Here is a 16,802-nt window from a genome sequence, read left to right as displayed (position 1 = left end):
CAGTCCCTCAGTCCCAGCTTTGATGCACCTGTACTGAGCATGCCTTCTGGATGATAGCAGGGTGAACAGGTAGTGGCTCAGGTGATTGATGTCCTTGATGATATTTTTGGCCTTCCTGTAACATCGGGTCCTGTAGGTGTCCTGGAGGACAGGTAGTATGCCCCTGGTGATGCGTTGGACAGACCACACCACCCTCTGGAAAGCCCTGCGGTTGCAGGCGGTGCAGTTGTCGTACCAGTCAGTGATATAGCCCGACAGGATGCTCTCAATTGTGCACCTTTAAAAGTTTGTGAGGGTTTTAGGTGCCAAGACACATTTATTCAGCCTCCTGAGGTTGAACAGGCACTATTGCGCCTTCACCACACTGTCTGTGTGGGTGGACTATTTCAGTTTGTCAGTGATGTGTATGCCGAGGAACTTAAAACTTTCCACCTTCTCCACTGCGGTCCCGTCGATGTGGATAGTGGGGTGTTCCCTCTGCTGTTTCCTGAAGTCCACAATCATCTCCTTTGTTTTGACGATGTTGAGTGAGAGGTTATTTTCCTGGCACCACTCCAAGAGCCCTTACCTCCTCAATGTAGGCTGTCTTGTCATTGTTGGTAATCAAGCCTACTACTGTTGTGTCGTCTGCAAACTTGATGATTGAGTTGGTGGCGTTCTTGGTCACACAGTCATGGGTGAACCGGGAGTAGAGGGGGCTGAGCACACACCCTTGTTGGACCCACATGTTGAGGATCAGCGAAGTGGAGGTGTTGTTTCCTACCTTCAGCACCTAGGGGCGGCTGTCAGGAAGTTCAGGACCAAGTTTCACAGGGCGGGGTTCAGACCCAGGGCCTCGAACTTAATGTTGAGCTCAGAGTTGAATGCTGAGCTATAGTCAATGAACAGCATTCTTACACAGGTATTCCTCTTCTCCAGATGGGATAGGGCAGTGTGATGGTGATTGCATTGTCCGTGGACCTATTGGCGCAGCAAGCAAATTGAAGTGGGTCTAGGGTGACAGACAAGGGTAGAGGTGATATATGATCCTTGAGTAGTCTCTCAAAGCACTTCATGACGACAGAAGTGAGTGCTACAGGGCGATAGTCATTTAGTCCAGTTCCCTTTGCTTTCTTGGGTAAAGGAACAATGGTGGCCATCTTGAAGCATGTAGGGACAGCTGACTGGGATAGGGTGAGATTGAATATGTCCGTAAACACACCAGCCAGCTAGTCTGTGCATGCTAAGGATGCAGCTTGGGATGCCGTCTTGGCCGGCAGCCTTGCGAGGGTTAACGTGCTTAAAATGTCTTACTCACGTTGGCCACGGAGGAGGAGAGGCCACAGTCCTTGATACCAGGCCGCGTCGGTGGCACTGTGTTATCCTCAAAGCGGGCGAAGGTGTTTAGCTTGTCCGGAAGCAAGACGGTGTCCGCGTCATGGCTGGTTTTCCTTTTGTAGTCCGTGATTATCTGTTGACCCTGCCACATATGTCTCGTGTCTGATCCGTTGAATTGCGACTACACTTTGCCTGTTTGATTGCCTTGCGGAGGGAATAACTACACTGTTTGTATTCTGCCATATTCCCAGTCACCTTGCCATGATTAAATGCCGTGGATATTGGCGGAAACTGGAAGACGCGGTCATACACGTTGATCCAGAGCATCCCATGTCTGGTGAGTATGAAGACCATGGAAGAACCGGGACATTTTCAGCTTCCAGGAATTCTGTACAGATCCTTGCGACATTGGGCTGTGCATTATCATGCTGAAACATGAGGTGACTGCATCAGATGAACGGCACGACAATGGGCCTCAGGATCTCGTCACGGTATATTAGTGCATTCAAATTGACATCAATAAAATGCAATTGTGTTCAAAGCTTATGCCATACCAGATCCCCATCATAGGGCACTGTTCACAACATTGACATCAGCAAACCGCTTGCCCATACGACACCATACACATGGTGTGCGGTTGTGAGGTCGGTTGGACGTACTGCCAAATTCTCTAAAACATTGGAAGCGGCTTATGGTAGAGAAATTAACGTTAAAATTATCTGGCAACAGCTCTGGTGGACATTCTTGCAGTCACCATGCCAATTGCACGCTCCCTCAAAACTTGAGACATCTGCAGCATTGTGTTGTGGCAAAACTGCTCATTTTAGAATGGCCTCGTCCCCAGCACAAGGAGCACCTGTGTAATGATCAAGCTGTTTAAATAGCTTCTTGATATGCCACGCCTGTCAGGTGGATGGATAATCTTGGCAAAGGAGAAATTCTCACTAACAGGGATGTAAACTAATTTGTGCACAACATTTGAGAGAAATAATATTTCTGAGCGTATGGAACATTTCTGGGACCTTTTTTTTCAGCTCATGAAAAATGGGACCAACACTTTACATGTTGCGTTTATTTTTGTTCAGTAGTATATATAAATCCTATCAAATATTTCTTCATTACTTTGGCTTTAGTGACTGCGTTGTGCAGTAAAACTCATCAAACATCAGGGTGTGAGATATCACAACAAAACAGAAAAACATTCATTAGAAGACAGTGGTAGCCAATGGATTGACACTGACGATGTGAAACAAGAAAAGCATGACGACTCAAAAGCTATGTCATAAGGAAGCATGTTGTTTTACGTCACACACACAAACTGTTTGCTGTTGTATTTGTGCTTTTGCCAATGTCTTATCTGTGTTATCCGATTTGTCTTGCATTGTTTTTAACCCAGCCCCCTCCCCACAGGAGGCATTTGCCCTCATTATAAATAAGAAATTGTTCTTAATTGACTTGCCTGGTCAAACAATGGTTAAATTTCAAATGTAATATAGTGCCAGCATTAAAAATGACAAACACAACTATGGTTTGCCAACTTCCAGGTATTATCTATAAGCACATAGTGGTCTCATTTTATGTTCATTTCAACAAGGATACGAAACAACTTGCTTATTCACTTGGAGCATCCAGTAGAGTGATTGTTTTGTCGCTAACTTGTCATCAACATATCGGCTAGTCCACACACACACACACCTTTGCATCCAGTATATATACAGAACAAAAATATAAAACGCAACATGTAGTGTTGCTCCCATGTTTCGTGAGCTGAAATAAAAGATCCTATGCCCTCCCAGGCCCACCCATGGCTGCGCCCGTGCCCAGTCATGCGAAATCTATAGAATGGAACCTAATTTCTTGATTTCCTTATTTGAACTGTAACTGTTGTGTTATATATATATATATATAATAAAAGCGTAAACACATAATCATCAATTAGCAAGCTCCAATGTAAAAGTTTGTCCTCAATGAAGATCAAACAAGGGATGTTCTCTATTCTATAGGAACCAAACAGAAGCAAGCGGGCTGAAATGGGACTGGGACTCGGATCTACCTGAACGTGTCCAATAAGAAACTTTTGTTTCCATTGCAAATTGTTTAGCTATGGTTTGCACTAATGAATACACCCTGGACCAGTTGGTGGTCACATCACTGTCATATTCCCCAAACAGATGGAGACACATTACCTTGACTCTCCACTGCTGTTGCTCACACCCTCATCTTCACTTCTTCCAGCCATCTCTTAGAGTCCCAGATATATGAGCTTCTGAGAAAATGTTATAATCCAAGCTGCCCTGGTTTACGTGTTGGATGCAGTTCACCTGTAAAATCAAAAGCCACAAAAATAAAAAATAAAATACAATTTTGAATTATGTACATTCAGTGTATTTAAACGAGATAGGCATTTTGTCAATAGTCTAACTTTTAATAGCTGCATGTGTTTTAGGTTCACAACCGTGACTGTTCTAGATTCATAACCTTGTACAAACTGAGAAACAAGTAATTTGCTAAACAAACACATTCATTGTTTTATCCTTATATTAATATAAACGTTACCTGATTATGGTTTGACTGCTTCCTAGTGTTTGCCCTGCACTGCTTCCCATGTAAGATAGCTACAAGAAAACAGTATTCTATAAACCCGGTGTGTTGTTTATAGCCATCTAGCTATTCTAAACTTGTTTAGCCTTATATGACGTTAGCTAGTTAGTAGCTAGCTACATTGAACTATAGAGCAAATTAGCTAACACACAAAGCCTGCTGGTTTGTTTTCATCCCTGTCACATTACGTCTGAATGCAAACGATAGCGGTAAGTTACCAAGCCAGCGCTTTTCCGACCGCACAGGCCTGTTGTGAGGCCTGCACAGCATGTGAGTTTCGCGCACTGTCCTGGACAATGCGCCGCACTCCAGATCTCTTTCGCAGGAGGCCCGAAGCAAGATAGTACCACGCCTACAGTATTCTTCTCTCGCATACATCGACAAAACAGAGTTGCGCAGCAAGCCAGAAAACTAGCAATGGCAAACCAAGCTCTGGCTGTGTGCAGAAGACAGATTTATTTCTGAGATGTTTAGCATTAAACGCATCATTTCAGCTGCTAGCTTTTGGCGGAATTACACTGATGCTAACTGCCCAGCTATAAACTAATATATAGCAATCCGTCTATAAGCGTACTACATTTAAATCCACATTTTTTCCTCTAGCTCTGAAAAGTTGTTTGCTAACCTAGCTAGTTGCTAGCTGATGTTCTAGCTAAACAGTAAACTGAACTCAAGACCATTAACTAGCTAGCACACTGGCCTTGAAAGAGGAAAAAGCAACTAACCTTAAGCCACGTGAAACAATATTTAGCTAACAATAGTAAGTTATGGACGTTTAACAAAATATTTTCCACTTGTGGCAATTATTTACCCAGTTATCCTTTATTTTTTCATATGTGGACATCTGAATGACCTAGTTAGCTTACTAGCTAGCTTAACAGTCACATTTTAGCAAACAAACTAGCTAGGTACTGTAGCTTAGCTGACAAGTTAGCTAATCTAACAAACCAGGTCATGGGGAAAGTGTTAGGTAGGTTTACTACATAAAACTTGTAGCCAATTGTGATTGTACCATTGTTTCTAACAGTGCTCTAATCAATATATGCAAATTCCCATGACCTCAAACACATTCACATACTCATCACGTTTTATAATCACCCTTTTCCCGCACTCCTAAGCTAGCTCCCTCGTTGCTAATAGCTAACAAGAGTGTTTATCAGGTCGCTTACTTCCCAAAAAAATATAGCTAGGTGACAGGCTCCTTGCTTACTATGGAGTTATTTAACTAAACTAAGCAATAACACCATATAAACGCAAAAAAAAATCAATCGGGGTTTGTTTAGTATTTTAGGCTACCTTGAAGCTACGGCGAACTGCCAGTCTGATTCTGCCGTCCGACTTCAGTGGTCCTTTTTTCTTATTTTCTTTGGCTAGCGAACTAGCAGCTAAAGACAGCTAGCTAGCTCCCGGGCCGGGGTGAGCAGCCCCAACGGATCTTACTAGAATTCGAGCCAAGTTTCTTGATTTCTTCCTCCAGAAGTGTAAAAATATGTTTCACTTTTAATTTTCCGTTTTGAATTCGAAACAATATATGATTTAATTGACAGCGATTGTAGATAACATTTCAGCTGCGGGTCCTACTACAGCCGGTCTCCGCCATGACGCCGTCGAGTTCACTCTGTAACATTAGCGATGTTGAGTGTGGAAACCCCGGGTAGTGACGTAACGAAGATGTTTTTTGCAGTCTCTTACAACTGCAAACTACAACAGACGAAAGGTGATGGTAGTCGTCGACCTATTATGTGAAATATAGTTGTAATTATAAAATAGGTAGCTAGTAGTCCACGTGAGAATTAAATAGCATTTGGTTGAGTGCTGGTTATTTTGACACCCTTCACTGCAATGCTTGCTTCGACCAATCATTAACCTGCTTCAAATAATTGAATCCCAATTTATCTATTTGGACAAATACTTAAAATTACCCTCTACATCTCTTATAATGGTCCTCATCACCACATGTTTTATGTAGATGATGTAACTGTTTCTAGAACTCCCTCTGCCAGAGGATAAATATATTATTTGGTAAATCAAGCCTCCTGAATCTCAATAAAAATGACAAATGCAAACTAACAATTTGTCAGCACAAAGTAAAAATTTCTATATATTGAATGGTTATGGAATTTAAATGAGTGCCGATTTCAACAGGTTATGGTCAGGGATATCTAGCAGAGTAACATGAGATAGGTGGTAAAAATTCAACTGTGGTGGTTATTAGGGGGGGGGGGGGGGGGGTTGCCAGGGACCTCACGTTACGATATTATCACGATACTTCGGTGCAGATACGATATGTTTTGTGATTCTCACGATTCTATATGTATTGCGATTCAATACAGTGATTTTATTGCGATTCCATGGTCCAAACATATTGCTCACCATGTCAGCTGCAGAGGGACAAAAGAGTGCCATGATAAAACAAGTTTTGATCAGTCATGGAAATAAAAGTGCTGAAAACAAATTGACTCCCTATTTAAAAAGAAGATGGAGAACAAGCTATGAAGGAAAAATACTGGAGTTTTGGTCTAGGTACCAACTAGTGCAAAATGAGTCTTGGGATATTGTCAAAGCGATTACGATATATCGTCAAAAATAATATCACGATATGTAACTGTATTGAACCCCCCTCCCATCACTAGTGGTAATACAACTGGTGTGCTTCTATACGGACCTAAAGGACTAAAAGGCTAGGCCCAATGGCTGTCAAACCTAATTTAGGTCTGGCGGTAACTAAAACGATAGAGGAAAATTAACGAACAAAGATGATCAGCACAACTGTGGGGCATATTATCTTGGGGCCTCCATCCACTATTGTTATTCAGACAACAGGTCACGTGACATGACCTAGATTTCTTAGTGCTCCCTCAGCTCCCCTTTAGTTGGATGTCTGTAGCGGCTTTTGTGTATTGCCCTCTGGGGGAATCTTTAGAAAGTCCATTTAGTTTTGAATTACTTTCATGTTCTAGTCATCAATATGGAGTAACAGGTAGGTCTGGTACTTTTGGGGAATTGCTAATACATTCACTGAACTTTGGCATTGACTAGAGTTTCCATATTTGAAGTGTACACAGATGTAGGTTGATTGAACCAGGGAGTTAAGCCCCACACACAAAGCAGCACAGTGCTACAATGGCCTCCAAGACATTAAGTTGAGTTTTAATGCTACATTTTGGTAATGCAAATACATCAACATGAAGCTAATGCTTTTATGAATAAAGCAGTTCTCTTTTCAAAGGGAAGTATGCAGAGATGTTGTTGAATTTCCAAAACTGTCTACTTAGGTTTCTGAACACAGTACCTTTAACACATTTGGGTGATAAAATACCATAAACATATATTCACTTGACCAGTGGTAGCCAGCCATATGTTCAATTATTATTTTACGCTAGAAGAAGCTACAAATTCTTATTACTGTGTAATCATTATGTAATCAAAACAAAAAGTAGACAGTAAACATTAATGACTGAACAGACGCATTATTGCAATGAAAAAACTGTATAATTTTAGATTTGGAGGATACATACGTAACACAGAGAACATCAAAGTAAAACAAAAAAAAACAACATTAAAAATACTCATATTATACTTTCTGCGTGTAAGTAAAAATCCAAAAAACGTTTTTATTTTCGTATCTGAAGAGACCTGTGAGAAACAAAAATAATAAATGACGTTAATTAAGACTGAAATATAAACCAGCATCTGGAAGCACTGTAACAAGTCAGTTGGTCATGTTCACATACCGGTGTCTATTAGGGTCTCCATTTCAAACACTACTGTCAAAGGCCTTAAATTTCAGTTTGAGCTGCGTCCCCTCCTTTGGAATCCCGCCTTTGCGTTGTCGTGTCCCAAGCCGATGCCTCTCAATCTGCACTTCCAAACCGTGTGTGATTACGAGGGCCAGCCAGAAGGGGTCTCCCATGACCCTGCATATCACTCCGTACCACTCCAGTACACTCAGCTCCAAGCCCAGTGCCTGCATCTGCCTCTGGAGCAGGCAAGTGACCACCAACAGAATCACGTCGTACAGCGTCAGCCAGACTGCAAAGCCCAGGATGCCCACATGCTGGTGGGCCCAAACTGCTCCGAGCATGCACAGGGTCAGCAGTAGGGTGATGCCACCCAGGATAAGCAGAGAGTAGTAGTAACCAAAGCACACCTGGGGCAGAAGCTGGGAGCCTGTGGTGTTGTTTGTGCTTTCCTTGGCTGTGCGCAGATGGCCAAACTCAAAGACCATTTGCATGACGCCCACCATCAAAAAATAGAGTCCTCCTACTATGGAGCCCTGGTAAGGGGTCATGCCACACAGGCCTGAAGACAGAAGTAGCTTCATGGTGACAATCACAGTCCAATGGGACAGAGGAGAGTGAGATGGAGAGAATAGATGAAAACAAGGAGACAGATGGTGAAAGGGTAAAGGAGTTGTAGTGGTTGAGAGGCAGAATTGGAAAATAAATATTTAAAAACACAGCGGCGAAGAGTCAGTCAGATTTGTTATCATTCCATCACAATGTCTCACTGAAAGAGGTCAGAACTCTTCTCGCTTAATATTCACAGTGGACGGCTGAGACTATGCAGAACAATCTGTTCACTCCTGGAAGAGAGGGAAATCCACAACAGCACCTGAAGGGAAGAATCAGAAGACTGCATTATGTTTGAAAACAAAATATTGGAGACTGGTATGATAATAGATTATTATTGCAATAAAACTGATCTCACACTGACACCAAACATAGGACAGGTAACAGTAGCTACTGTAGCTACAGGATAAAACTGTAATTGAAAACTGCTGGGAGAGAAATCAGCTGTCATGAGGATGACTGTGTTTAAGAAAGGCCTGTCTGTTATTAAATTGAAAACGGTCTGTAATGTTATCTTGCTATCTGATAACACATAGAGACCAATATTTTATCCAACTGTATAAAAATATGTGATGAATGTGTCAACGTCAACAGAAAAAAAACTAAAAATCACAAACAGCCCAGGCCCAGCTAACGTTAACTACAGTAACATTAGCTAATTTAACGTTAATAATAAGTTCGTTTCTAATGTTACATCAGTCGATATATATACACTGCTTTCTAACAAAGGTGACGCGAAAATATATATATTTTTCACAACCATAAATATTAGCTGTGTGGCTCGACTCACTTGCTGGCGGGACATTTGTTGGAATTGGGCACTTTGTATTCACACCTTCTTGTTATTTTTTCACACTAAAAAATTGCTAGTTAGTAGAGCAATTAACAGGTTCATCCGTTGGCGTTGCGGTCCAGGTGATGAGCGCGAGGCCAGCAACCGTTGAAACCCCCTAGTGAAGCCGCGCGCGCACGACAAATAAATAAATACAACATATTGCAATTCTTTATCATGGTCTCATGAGCTGAGCAAAAATAAATAAATACAACATATTACAATTCTTTGTCTTGGCCTCACAGCCTCATGAGCTGAGCAAAAATACATTAATACATTAAAAATTAATACAACATATTACAACTCTTTCTCCGCTTGAGCCATAATAAATACAATATATACATTTAAAAAATCCCCATCAAAATCTGTCTGTAAAATATATTTTTCTGCATGCGTCTCAATCCACCATTGAGAGCACAACGAGAGCAGAGCTACAACGGTGTTTGGCAGACCAGGATACGTCTCGAAAATCGGTCTTCTCACGAAAACTTCTGTAGCGTCCGACAGTGGACCTAATACCCAATAGTACCCAATAGTCCTACTTGAGTAAAAGTAAAGATACCTTAATAGAAAATGACTCAATTAAAAGTGAAAGTCACCCAGTAAAAAACTACTTGAGTAAAAGTCTAACAGTATTTGGTTTTAAATAAACTTAATTATCAAAAGTAAATGTAATTGCTAAAATATACTTAAGTATCAAAGTTGTCAAAAATAGAAATAGTAAAGTACAGATACCCCAAAACACTACTCAAGTAGTACTTTCAAGTATTTTTTACTTAGGGTACTTTACACCACTGGCATCTTGGCCTTCAAACTAATATGACCCCTCTATGGAAAGATGAGACTCTCACGGACACAGTGTTCTCCGTTTTGCTCTACAGCCCCATACCAGTGTCACAGGACTGGTCTGAAGGTAACGTGAGCTTTCTTATATCTACCTTTTGATTAAATGTTTGACTGTTTTTCCATGTATGAATCTGTTATTCAATGTGTTCCTATGGGCAAATAGAAGTCCAAATTAAATGTTATATCAAATAATGTTTTTATATACAGTACCAGTCAAAAGTTTGGACAAACCTACTCATTCAAGGGTTGTTCTTTATTTTTTACTATTTTCTACATAGTAAAAACAAAACTATGAAATAGCACATGTGCAATCATGTAGTAACCAAAATACATTTTAGGTTTTAGATTCTTCAAAGTAGCCACCCTTTGCATTGATGACCTCTTTGCACACTCTTGGCATTCTCTCAACCAGCTTCACCTGGAATGCTTTTCCAACAGTCTTGAAGGAGTTTCCACATATGCTGAGCACTTTTTGGCTGCTTTTCCTTCACTCTGTGGTCCAACTCATCCCAAACAATCTCAATTGTGTTGAGGTCATCTCATGCAGCACTCCATCACTCTCCTTCTTGGTCAAATAGCCTTTACACAGCCTGGAGGTGTTGAAAAACAAATGATAGTCCCATTAAGCGCAAACCAGATGGGATGGCGTATCACTGCAGAATGCTGTGGTAGCCATGCTGGTTAAGTGTGACTTGAATTCTAAATAAATCACTAACACTGTCACCAGCAAAGCACTCCCACACCATCTCCTCCATGCTTCAGGGTGGGAACCACAGATGCAGAGATCATCTGTTCACCTACTCTGCGTCTCACAAAGAAAAGGCAGTTAGAAGCAAAAATCTCAAATTTGGACTCATCAGACCAAAGGACAGATTTCCAACAGTCTAATGTCCATTGCTCGTGTTTCTTGGCACAAGCAAGTCTCCTCTTCTTATTGGTGTCCTTTAGTAGTGGTTCTTTGCAGCAATTCGACAATGAAGGTTTGATTCACACAATCTCATCTGAACAGTTGGTGATAAGATGTGTCTTTTACATGAACTCTGTGAAGCATTTATTTGGGCTTCAATTTCTGAGGCTGGTAACTCTAATGAACTTGTCCTCTGCAGCAGAGGTCATCCTTTCCTGTGGTGGTCCACATGAGAGCCAGTTTTATCATAGAGCTTGATGTTTTTGCGACTATACTTGAATAAACTTTAAAAGTTCTTGACATTTTCCAGATTGACTGACCTTCATGTCTTAAAGTAATGATGGACTGTCATTTCTCTATACTTATTTGAGTTGTTCTTGCCATAATATGGACTTGGTCTTTTACCAAAAAGGTCTATCTCTCTATACTAACCCTACCGTGTCACAACACAACTGATTGGCTCAAAGGAATTGTTCATTGAAATGCATTCCAGGTGCATTCCAGGTGACTACCTCATGACGCTGGTTGAGATAATGCCAAGAGTGTGGAAAGCTGTCATCAAGGCAAAGGGTGGCTACTTTGAAGAATCTCAATATAAAATATATTTTGAGTTATTTAACACTTTTTTGGTTACTACATGATTCCATATGTGTTATTTCATGGTTTTGATGTCTTCACTATTATTCTACAATGTAGAAAATAGTACAAATAAAGAAAAACCTTTGAATGGGTAGGTGTGTCCAAACTTTTGAATGGTACTGTATATAGTGCCTTTGGAAAGTATTCTGACCCCTATTATAAATTTATGAAATTGTTATTTTTCCTCATCAATCTACACAATCTCATCAATCCTCATCAATCTACACACACATACCCCATAATGACAAATCATTTTTGCAAATTTATTACAATAAAAAAATGGAAATATCACATTTACGTAAATATTCAGACCCTTTACTCAGTACTTTGTTGAAGCACCTTTGGCAGGGATTACAGCATTGAGTCTTCTTGGGTATGACGCTACAAGCTTGGCACACCTGTATTTGTGAAGTTTCTCCCATTCTTCTCTGCAGATCCTCTTCCTGCACAGCTATTTTCAGGTCTCTCCAGAGATGTTCGATCGGGTTGAAGTCCAAGCTCTTGCTGGGCCACTCAAGGACATTCAGAGACTTGTCCCGAAGCCAGCCTTGCGTTGTCTTGGCTGTATGCCATGGGTCGTTGTCCTGTTGGAAGGTGAACCTCGCCCCCAGTCTGAGGTCCTGAGCACTTTGGAGTAGGTTTTCATCAAGGAACTCTCTGTATTTTGCTCCGTTCATCTTTGGCTCGATCCTGACTAGTCTCCCAGTCCCTGCCGCTGAAAAACATCCCCACAGCATGATGATGCCACCACCAGCTCCGTAAGGATGGTGCCAGGTTTCCTCCAGATGTGCCTTTTACTGAGGAGTGGCTTCCATCTGGACAGGCTACCATAAAGGCCTGATTGGTGGAGTGCTGTAGAGATGGTTGTCCTTCTGGAAGTTTCTTCCATCTCCACAGAGGAACTCTAGAGCTCTGTCAGAGTGACCATCAGGTTCTTGGCCACCTCCCTGACCAGGCCCTTCTCCCCCGATTGCTCAGTTTGGCCAGGCAGCCAGCTCTAGGAAGAGCCTTGTTGGTTCCAAACTTCTTACATTTAAAAATCATGGAGGCCACTGTGTTCTTGGGGACCTTCAATGATGCAGAAATGTTTTGGTACCCTTACCCAGATCTAAAAAGAATAGTCACGCACTGTTGCACCCACAACACTAATCTAGAAAGCCCTATTGGAGCTCCGCCAAAGCCAGGCATTTGATTGGTTTGACGTGTAGCAAGTCGTCACTGATTTACAAGTGGTCTCCACCCCTATTAAGGCAACCTGCCTAAATGACTAAACGGTAGCACTCACGTCCGTAGCCATGAAGTGCTTCGAATGATTGGTAATGGCTCACATCAACACCATTATCCCAGAAACCCTAGACCCACTCCAATTTGCTTACCGCCCAAACAGATCCACAGATGATGCAATCTCCATTGCACTCCACACTGCCTTTTGCCACCTGGACAAAAGGAACACTTATGTGAGAAGGCTATTCATTGACTACAGCTCAGCGTTCAACACCATAGTACCCTCAAAGCTCATCACTAAGCTAAGGATCCTGGGACTAAACACCTCCCTCTGCAACTGGATCCTGGACTTCCTGACGGGCCGCCCCCCAGGTGGTGAGGGTAGGTAGCAACAGATCTGCCACTCTGATCCTCAACACTGGAGCCCCTCAGGGGTGCGTGCTCAGTCCCCTCCTGTATTCCCCAATCACCCACGACTGCATGGCCAGGCACGCCTCCAACACCATCATTAAGTTCGCAGACGACACAACAGTGGTAGACCTGATCACCGACAACAACGAGACGTTGGAGGAGGTTAGAGACCTGGCCGGGTGGTGCCAGAATAACAACCTATCCCTCAACGTAACCAAGACTAAGGAGATGATTGTGGACTACAGGAAAAGGAGGACCGAGCAAGCCTCCAATCTCAATGACGGGGCTGTAGTGGAGCAGATGGAGAGCTTCAAGTTCCTTGGTGTCCACATCAGCAACAAACTAGAATGGTCCAAACAGACCAAGACAGTCGTGAAGAGGGCACGACAAAGCCTATTCCCCCTCAGGAAACAAAAAATATTTGGCATTGGTCCTCAATTCCTCAAAAGGTTCTACAGCTGCACCATCGAGAGCCTCTGACTGACTGGTTGCATCACTGCCTGTTACGGCAACTGCTCGGCCTCCGACTGCAAGGCACTACAGAGGATAGTGCGTACGGCCCAGTACATCACTGGAGCTAAGCTGCCTGCCATCCAGGACCTCTACACCAGTCCGTGTCAGAGGAAGGCCCTAAAAATTGTCAAAGACACCAGCCACCCTAGTCATAGACTGTTTGCTCTACTACCGCATGGCAAGGGGTACCAGAGTACCAAGTCTAGGACCAAAAGGCTTCTCAACAATTTTTACCCCCAAGCCATAAGACTCCTTCCTGTACAGGCAATCAAATGGCTACCCGGACTATTTGTATTGTGCCCCCTCCAACCCAACCCCTCTTTTATGCTGCTACTCTCGGTTTATCATATATGCATAGTCACTTTAACTATACATCCATGTGCATACTACCTCAATTAGCCCTACCAACCGGTGTCCCGCCACCCGCCTACCCTTCTTTTAAGCTACTGCTACTCTCTCTTTATCATACAGTGCTCTAAAAAATAAAGGGAACACTAAAATAACACATCCTAGATCTGAAGGAATTAAATATTCTTATTAAATTTTTTTTTTTTACATAGTTGAATGTGCTGACAACAAAATCACACACAAATTATCAATGGAAATCAAATGTATCAACCCATGGAGGTCTGGATTTGGAGTCACACTCAAAATTAAAGTGGAAAACTACAGGCTGATCCAACTTTGATGTAATGTCCTTAAAAACAAGTCAAAATGAGGCTCAGTAGTGTGTGTGGCCTCCATGTGCCTGTATGACCTCCTTACATCGCCTGGGCATGCTCCTGATGAGGTGGGGCGTATGGTCTCCTGAGGGATCTCCTCCCAGACCTGGACTAAAGCATCCGCCAACTCCTGGACAGTCTGTGGTGCAACGTGGCGTTGGTGGATGGAGCGAGACATGATGTCCCAGATGTGCTCAATTGGATTCAGGTCTGGGGAACGGGCGGGCCAGTCCATAGCATCAATGCCTTCCTCTTGCAGGAACTGCTGACACACTCCAGCCACATGAGGTCTAGCATTGTCTTGCATTAGGAGGAACCCAGGGTCAACCGCACCAGCGTATGGTCTCACAAGGGGTCTGAGGATCTCATCTCGGTACCTAATGGCAGTCAGGCTACCTCTGGCGAGCACATGGAGGGCTGTGCGGCCCCCCAAAGAAATGCCACCCCACACTATGACTGACCCACCGCCAAACCGGTCACGCTGGAGGATGTTGCAGGCAGCAGAACGTTCCCCACGGCGTCTCCAGACTCTGTCACGTCTGTCACGTGTTCAGTGTGAACCTGCTTTCATCTGTGAAGAGCACAGGGCGCCAGTGGCGAATTTGCCAACCTTGGTGTTCTCTGGCAAATGCCAAACGTCCTGCACGGTGTTAGGCTGTAAGCACAACCCCCACCTGTGGACGTCGGGCCCTCATACCACCCTCATGGAGTCTGTTTCTGACCGTATGAGCAGACACATGCACATTTGTGGCCTGCTGGAGGTCATTTTTCAGGGCTCTGGCAGTGCTCCTCCTGCTCCTCCTGCTGCTGGGTTGTTGCCCTCCTACGGCCTCCTCCACGTCTCCTGATGTACTGGCCTGTCTCCTGGTAGCACCTCCATGCTCTGGACACTACGCTGACAGGCACAGCAAACCTTCTTGCCACAGCTCGCATTGATGTGCCATCCTGGATGAGCTGCACTACCTGAGCCACTTGTGTGGGTTGTAGACTCCGTCTCATGCTACCACTAGAGTGAAAGCACCGCCAGCATTCAAAAGAGACCAAAACATCAGCCAGGAAGCATAGGAACTGAGAAGTGGTCTGTGGTCACCACATGTAGAACCACTCCTTTATTGAGGGTGTCTTGCTAATTGCCTATAATTTCCACCTGTTGTCTATTCCATTTGCACAACACCATGTGAAATTTATTGTCAATCAGTGTTGCTTCCTAAGTGGACAGTTTGATTTCACAGAAGTGTGATTGACTTGGAGTTACATTGTGTTGTTTAAGTGTTCCCTTTATTTTTTTGAGCAGTGTATATGCATTGTCACTTTAACCATACCTACATGTACATACCCTCTCAATCACCCTGACTAACCAGTGCCTGTATATAGCCTCGCTACTATTATAGCCTGTATATAGCCTCGCTGCTGTTATAGCCTGTATATAGCCTCGCTACTGTTATAGCCTGTATATAGCCTCGCTACTGTTATAGCCTGTATATAGCCTCTCTGCTGTTATAGCCTGTATATAGCCTCGCTACTGTTATAGCCTGTATATAGCCTCGCTACTGTTATAGCCTGTATATAGCATCGCTACTGTTATAGCCTGTATATAGCCTCGCTACTGTTATAGCCTGTATATAGCCTCGCTACTGTTATAGCCTGTATATAGCCTCGCTACTGTTATAGCCTGTATATGGCATTGCTACTGTTATAGCCTGTATATAGCCTCGCTACTGTTATAGCCTGTATATGGCATTGCTACTGTTATAGCCTGTATATAGCCTTGCTACTGTTATAGCCTGTATATAGCCTCGCTATTGTTATAGCCTGTATATAGCATCTCTACTGTTATAGCCTGTATATGGCCTCGCTACTGTTATTTTTCACTGTCTTTTTCACTGTTTTTATTTCTTTACTTATCTATTGTTCACCTAATAACTTTTTTTTAACTTAGAAATTGCACTGTTCGTTAGAGCCTGTAAGTAAACATCTAAACACCTGTTGTAGTCATCACAAGTGACAAATAAACTTTGATTTGATATCAAGCTATTTTTCTGCCATTAACTTCCCCAGGCTTACCGTATTAGGGAAGCCTGGTCCTCGAACGAGGCTAGCTTAGTAGAAACCCAGCCCCGGACCCTTAGGCTCTATGGGAATACAATACTGTTTTTAATACTGCCAACGTCGTGGAGACAGAGGACATGTATGTGTAGCCCATGTGCCTGATGCTGTCTGGCCAAAAAGAGTATGGCATGTCATACTCTTTTTGGCCAGACAGCATCAGATACATTATCTACATATAGTAAGACAGAGGGGAGCTGTTTCGCTCGCTCAGATGCTTTCTCTGGTGAGATAGTTTCAGCCACTTATGAATTTAAGGAAAGTTGGCAGGTGCACAGTGCACTGTTCAGATGCTGCAATTATTTTTGGATGAATATGCGAAGGTAACCTAC

The 16,802-nt window shown here is 42.9% G+C and overlaps 2 protein-coding genes across 3 annotated transcripts in view; both read right to left on the bottom strand.

The window, feature by feature from the left end:
- The window catches only part of chd1 (chromodomain helicase DNA binding protein 1), a 37,028-nt gene extending 31,446 nt beyond the window's left edge, over positions 1-5,582 (bottom strand). Inside the window, exons 1-2 of one of the 2 annotated variants that reach the window (XM_036976723.2) lie at positions 5,215-5,582; positions 3,504-3,638 (exon numbers count right to left, since the gene is read on the bottom strand). In XM_036976723.2, the coding sequence (XP_036832618.1) occupies positions 3,504-3,556 (53 nt within the window). In that variant the 5' untranslated portion in view covers positions 3,557-3,638; positions 5,215-5,582. Of the gene's footprint in view, positions 1-3,503; positions 3,639-3,873 lie in introns of both variants that reach the window. The other variant, XM_090233667.1, reaches the window with a different exon arrangement.
- Positions 5,583-7,391: 1,809 nt separating this feature from the next.
- LOC110522837 (transmembrane protein 217) lies at positions 7,392-9,203 on the bottom strand. Its single transcript, XM_021601309.3, has 2 exons — positions 9,061-9,203; positions 7,392-8,532 (listed from the first exon to the last, which is right to left on the bottom strand). Exon 2 carries the CDS (start codon positions 8,240-8,242, stop codon positions 7,676-7,678), a length of 567 nt encoding a protein of 188 aa, XP_021456984.1. The 5' UTR covers positions 8,243-8,532; positions 9,061-9,203; the 3' UTR covers positions 7,392-7,675.
- Positions 9,204-16,802: the final 7,599 nt, after the last annotated feature.

Source organism: Oncorhynchus mykiss, chromosome 5, assembly GCF_057628025.1.
Source record: "Oncorhynchus mykiss isolate SJ-2025 chromosome 5, ASM5762802v1, whole genome shotgun sequence".
Lineage (NCBI taxonomy): Eukaryota > Metazoa > Chordata > Actinopteri > Salmoniformes > Salmonidae > Oncorhynchus > Oncorhynchus mykiss.
This window is presented reverse-complemented; position numbering and strand designations above follow the sequence as displayed.

Bases quoted from the DNA above. Each gene is read 5' to 3' on its own strand.
- LOC110522837 (XM_021601309.3), bottom strand. From the start codon at position 8,242: ATGAAGCTACTTCTGTCTTCAGGCCTGTGTGGCATGACCCCTTACCAG.